Source organism: Gastrolobium bilobum, unplaced genomic scaffold (assembly GCF_033153095.1).
Source record: "Gastrolobium bilobum isolate Gb01-03AN ecotype WA unplaced genomic scaffold, APGP_CSIRO_Gbil_v1 utg1031, whole genome shotgun sequence".
Classification (NCBI taxonomy): Eukaryota; Viridiplantae; Streptophyta; class Magnoliopsida; order Fabales; family Fabaceae; genus Gastrolobium; species Gastrolobium bilobum.
The window spans coordinates 122466-128812 of record NW_026899326.1 but is presented as its reverse complement, the minus strand read 5'-3'; the positions used below and the strand labels follow the sequence as shown (position 1 = coordinate 128812).

General features: G+C 36.5%; 1 protein-coding gene across 5 annotated transcripts; it reads left to right on the top strand.

The window, feature by feature from the left end:
* Nucleotides 1-304: 304 nt before the first annotated feature.
* On the top strand, nucleotides 305-4886 carry LOC133289651 (uncharacterized). Of its 5 annotated transcripts, XM_061487635.1 has the most exons (8): nucleotides 305-578; nucleotides 790-878; nucleotides 965-1124; nucleotides 2579-2674; nucleotides 2816-2938; nucleotides 3076-3338; nucleotides 3554-3685; nucleotides 4750-4886. In XM_061487635.1, exons 1-7 carry the CDS (start codon nucleotides 410-412, stop codon nucleotides 3662-3664), a joined length of 1011 nt encoding a protein of 336 aa, XP_061343619.1. In that variant the 5' UTR covers nucleotides 305-409; the 3' UTR covers nucleotides 3665-3685; nucleotides 4750-4886. The 5 variants fall into 5 exon arrangements, with proteins under 5 accessions (XP_061343619.1, XP_061343622.1, XP_061343621.1 ...); XM_061487638.1 differs by lacking the exon at nucleotides 4750-4886 and having other exon boundaries at nucleotides 971-1106; nucleotides 3554-4197; XM_061487637.1 differs by lacking the exon at nucleotides 4750-4886 and having other exon boundaries at nucleotides 965-1106; nucleotides 3554-4197.
* Nucleotides 4887-6347: the final 1461 nt, after the last annotated feature.

Sequence of the window (6347 nt, the reverse complement as noted above, 5' to 3'; positions counted from 1 at the left end):
AAAAAATGAAATCGCCACCACTAATTCCACGTGTACTTCACGTATAAATCCATCTCTACTTTAAAATACATATTTTGGGAAAAACTTATGTTAGGTTCACCATCAATGATGACAGGGAACCACCGAAATGATTTGGTGATCCATTCATTCTCAACCAGCTCTGACAACAAGCGTACGTCAGCACACGACCGGTTTCGATGTTTCACTTCCAAACTCGCACAAAAAAGCTAGCTAGTCACAAATTCACGGTGTGAACAACTTGGGATTTGTAACGATTCGTGGATCTATTATGGGTTGCAATATCTCAGTTTAAAACTATTAAAGTCGCAACCTTTTCCTCAGAAAGAGAAAGTGGGCAATGGTGGGATGAGGATAAAGGGGAGAAGAAGAAGAAGAAGAAGGGAGGGGCATGGCGAGAGGGGAATGTGGGGTTCAACTTCAACCAAGAGGGAAGTGGATTTGTTCCTACAAGAAAATCACTCTTGTAGTTTGCTTTTTCAACATCGCCATTTCTCTCTGCTGTATTCGATTTCTTTATGGTTCTCTTTATATCTACTCTGGTAGCATTGCACGAAACAGTAAGTCATATCATATCAAACAAAAGGGTAACTAAAAGGTTTCTGCTTTAAGTTTTATGGTGAATTTTGAAAACCCCCCATTTTTTCCAAAAAAGAATAAAGTCTTGTTTTGAATACTTCTCAACCTGCTGTGTGCTTTTCTGAAACTGGAAAATTTCAAAAAAATTTAACCCCTTTTTGATTTGGTTTGGTTTCTGTTTTGTATTTTCAGTTGTGGTGTATAGATCAGATCAGATTTGGAAAATGGAAGAATCATATGAAATTCGGAAGGCATACAAACCGGTGGAGTTAGTGAAATGGGTAAGAATCGTTTTATACTTGGCTCGAGCAATCAATTCTTATGAAGTTAACCTCGAGTTAATGTTATAAAACCGTTGTGCAAATAGGTGAAGGCATTTGAAGGGGAGTTTTCAAGTGAAAATGTGGCAGTTGAGTTGCCTCAGCATTTGAAACAGAAAATAATTGATGAGGTCTTGCTGAGACTAGGGAGCTTGAATAGCAGCAGCACAAACATCTCCCACTCCCAGGGTATTGCTAAGCAGCGAGGTGAGTGTATGCTTGTAGATTTTGCTGATAAGAATATATTATTCCTTCTATAAGATTTTTGTGTATTAATAGCAATGTTTATGGTAAAACTTGGATTAACAAAAAGGATGGTTGGAGCTATCATCTTTACCTGGTCAAGTTCATTTGTAGGATGTGGGAAAGTGCATGGTTTTGCTGGTGCTTGTTTATCAAGTTTTATCTATTTCATAGGAAAATTAATACCAATTTTACATGGCCAACTTGATTTTTATCCAGAAGTATATGCAAAGTACGTCCATTGTAAACTTGATGGAATATGGTTATTTGAATTGGTGAATCAATGCTATCACTAAATGATGCTAGAGGATCAGGATCTCATATTAACAAGACTATTGACACTTGGAAGATTCAACTTTTCACTATCCTTAGGAGCATACTGATCTTCTTTTGTCCCCTGCGCTGCATAACTGCTTGTTAAAATACATGAACTTTTTTAGATGTGATGTATTCATAGATGCTACTTTTTCTGTTTTAATGTGTTTGTTGCTTGCTGGCTATTTATTTAGTAGTGTGTATTTTGTGGTTCAAGGAGGAAATTAGCAGACATACTTGTCAATCTTTTTTTCTTTTTTTAAAACTTTTTTGAGGAAATTGCTTTGATGTGATCATGCACTATCCTTTTTTCTTCCTTTCTTTCTTCACTCTTAAGACTAAGAAGAGACCTTTTTGGATTGTACTAATTTTGGTCCTAAATCAAATATGGGGAGGGGAGGGGGGGGGGGGGGGGGGGGTTATGTGTCGTAATTTGATTGATCTAACCTACTTCCGAATATATTTATGTGGTTGGATAATAAGGTGATTATTAACCTCATGACTCATGTTACTGCTGGATGACATTGGCATGGTGGTTTGTTGCATCATTGATTCTTATTCTTACTTAAAAGAACAACGACTTCCAAAGTTTTGAAACATGTAGTGATAACTATAATGCATGAAGTTGGCAATCGCTCATCTTCCTTTTGAAGATCATTTTGTATAACCTTGGAAGAAAAATTTAATATTTAATAAGAAAATGGATTTATTTATTTGGATTGCATGCTAGATCAAAATATGTACAAATTTGGGCTTTCCTTGTACTGTCTGTGTCTTTTGGATTGCTATGGTATCCCCACACACAACATCCTTTGGGTGTGAGACAAACAAAAATGTCTTTTTAATCATTTGTATTTGATATTTTTTATATACATAAAATTTCTTAATATATAAGGATCTATATATTTTGAGTGTTTTCCATCCAAGAGTGCATAATCAATGGTTTCTTGGATTTCATGTGGCCTAGTTTTTATTTATTATTATTATTATTATGGGGGAGGAGGGTTGACATAAAAATTGGCGGTGTTATGCAAATGATAATTTTGTAGAATTTGGAAGATATTTTATTCCTAACATTTTTAACATTGACTCATTCCGTACAGAAGCAGTTGAAAATTGGCGGAAGGAAAAACTGAAAGAGGTTAAGTTGGCTCTTGTCAGAGGGATTTCCAACTCAACCATCTCTAATGAAGAAGCAGGTATGAACAACGATTTTCTGCTGTGTTTCTGACATTTGAGTTGATTGTGTGACAATTTTAGATGAAGCTTGTCTCTTTGCACACTAATATGCTTTACAAATCTTTGACAACTTGTACCTAATGTTTATTTTAACTTCCTAGGAATGCTAGTAAAAGCTTTGGAATCTGGTTGGGCTGTGCTTTCTGAAGAAATTGGCCTTTGGATGCCTGTTGAAGTTGCTAATAAAGAACATGATGACAAACCTGAGGGCATACATGAGTTAGGTAATAGTTTCTGCAGTTTAAATCTGACTTTTGTAATCTTAACATGCTTGCATTGTGTGTTAGAATCTGGAAGTGTGCACATATTTTTCCATGCAGAAAGTTAATATTTGTATTTACCAAGTATACATTCTCTTCAGAGGAGGAAGTTCTTCCTGGCAGGCCCCTTCCACCTGAGTGTAATGCTGAACTTCACTCAGATTATGATGGTACTGCAGTAAGGTGGGGTCTTACTCACCACAAAGATAGTGCGGCCGATTGCTGTCAGGCTTGCTTGGACCAGGCCAAACGTGCCAAAGAAGGTGAAAAAAAATGCAATATCTGGGTCTATTGTCCATCAGAGTATGGGTGTCATTCGCCAGATATATATCAGCACAAACATCAGGAATGCTGGCTGAAATATGTAAGTTGTACCATGTGAATGTGATTCGCTAGTTTGCCTCTTCTCTATGTATTTGCTTAATAAGTAATAACCTTTGATACTTTTATTATCTATGAGATCTTTCAGAATACTCTTAAACTTTCAAAATAATGTCTTGTCTAATAATTTCGTTCTCAATCGTGTATTTTTCCTTTTCCCTCATGGCTAATATTCTCTTCTTGGTATTCTGAATCTAGGCTGAGAATCCCAAACTAAATTTCAAGGATAGATATCCTGAATGGTATAGAAATTCACAGCCATCTGCGCCAGTGATTGTTCCATGGGTCTCTGGAGTTGTTCGCGCATGAGATAAATAACCAACACAGAAGGTAACATGATCAACCAGAGTCCAGAGCTACCTTGTTGATTGATTACAGGCACGCAAAGCTAGCTTTGGCAAAGCCTTTGTCATGCTTTGTGGATTATACTATTGTTCTTCAACATGTTTTTGCCTTTTTCGTTAAATGAAATGAAATGGGGTGCAAAGTATTTTCCCTAGTGGTCACTTACTCATTTAGGACTTGGTTCTGGTCAAAGTGCGGTTTTTGACAGATTCACCATCTAAGTGCCTAGGATTTTTCCTCCTAGACCGGTCTAACACTGAGGCGAAATGACTTAGGTTTGTTTGTTTGAAATTCTTGGATGGTGCAATCGGACGTTTGACCACAGAACAAATATCTTGATTGCTTTAAAAGTGCATTGGGAAGTGTTATTTCCCGTGTGTGTTCACCAAAATATGAACTAAAGATGCACTAACTGATGAGGAAGAAGTTTTGTTTTGAGCTGTCTGATATCATAATTCATTGTATCTGTGGGATTTATAATCCTACTTAAAATATAGTTCCTGTTCGTGATGTTGTTAATGTTGATGATGATGATGATCAATCATCTATGTCCTCCCTGCCTTCCTTTTATCCTTTATGATCATACATTCATTTACACATGTATGTATGCATACATATATATGAATATGTGTTTATATAATCCAATTAATTTTTTCGATCAGATCCTGAAGGGTTTCCACTACAATAATATGAAGCAGAATAGATAACCAATATTGGTATTGATTGCAAGTCTCGTGTAAGATAATACTCAAGAATGAAAAATAATTGTACCACTGCTTAAAGGATGTATGGGCCAAGCCCAATAACAGAAGCCCAACATCAGAAGTTAGATAGTTTGTTTAAAGTCAGTTAGTTTGTTTAGCTGATCTGTTATTATTGAAAGGTTGAAATCATTCAGTTATTTATGAATGGCTGAGATTCATCTAAGACTAGGAGTATATAATTTAGAGTTACACAGCTAAATGTAATCATCACTTCATTTTCTCAATATCAAAATTTCAGTTTATTTCTTTCTTCTCTCTCTCATCTGATATCTTTCATGGTATCAGAGCCAAATCTGATCCATGGACTCAAATCGTGTTGTGCAAAGCTCTGTTCATACTTTCTCCAATCCAGTTTCCTTCAAGTTGGATGAAGATAATTTCCTACCATGGAAACAGCAAGCGTTAGCTACAATCAAAGGTTATGGTTTAATCAAATTCATCACTCAAGAAGTTCAAGATCCAATACCTGTTGCAAGAACCGTTACTGAAGAAGGTGTAGAAAGTGTTGGCAACAATGCAACTCAAACTCCTCAAGTCACAAATACACAAACGACTGTTACTGCTCAACAAGATCAGTTGATACTTTCTTGGCTGCTGTCGTCCATGTCTGAATCAATGTACATGCGTGTTGTTGGTTGTTCCAATTCATTCCAAGTTTGGAAGAAACTTGAAGAATTTTTCATGTCTCAAACGAGAGCAAAGGTTAAACAATTGAAAGTGCAATTGAAGAATATAAAGAAAGAAGGTGATGTGTCAAAATACCTTCTCACAATCAAGAAAACAGTGGACTCTTTGGCTGCATGTGGTTCAGCTGTTAGTTGTGAAGATCACATAGATGCGATATTAGATGGCCTAAATGAAGATTATGATGGTTTTGTCACATCAGTTATTTCACGCACAGATCCTTATACTGTTGGTGAAATAGAAGCTCTATTGATGGCTCAAGAACAAAGGTTGGAGAAGCATAGAAGAAATCTTTCATCAAGCCTTCAAGCCAATATGGCTCAACTTCAGGTCAGTAACACTGCAAACAGAGGAAGAGGAGGTTTCAACTCCAATTTTAATAGAGGAGGTTTTAATTCGAACAGAGGAAGATTCCAAACAAATACAAATAGAGGAAATTATCAACCTTACAGAGGAAGAGGAGGAAGGTACCATGGCAGTGGAGGCTATAATAGACCTCAATGCCAAGTTTGTGGTAGATATGGCCACTTGGCTCTTGATTGTCATCATAGGTTTAATCAGAGTTACCAAAGCTCAATAAAACATAATAACTTCTCCAACATGCAAGCAAATATGGCAGTGACCAGCCACACTGTTGCAAAACAACAGGATGATGAAGCCTCTGATTATTTCTCTCTCACTGATTCAAGCTGGTATCCAGACTCTGGAGCCACAAATCACTTCACACCAGAATCCTCCAACCTGTTGCAGAAAACCACTTACAATGGTCAGGATGCTGTTCAAGTAGGTAATGGATCTAACCTAAAAATCAAACACATAGGTCACTCATTTCTATACTCTCCTTTTAGCTCAAAAACTCTTACACTGTCCAATCTTCTGCATGTTCCTGGTTTGTCCAAAAATTTGTTGAGTGTTTCACAATTTGCAAAGGAAAATCAAGTATTTTTTGAATTCCATTCTAATATTTGCTATGTCAAATCTCAGGCTACCAAGGAGATCCTTCTCCAAGGCAACCTTAAAAATGGTCTCTATGCGTTTGATGGAGTACAAAAACCTCCAAAGTTTGTTGTTGTTGCTGCATCTACTTCAAAATTGCATCAACCTCGTATACCCACAATTTCTTCTGCTAAATCTTCCTTAGCTTGTAATAATACTTCTAAAGTTTCCACTTTAGATCTATGGCATTCAAGATTAGCTCA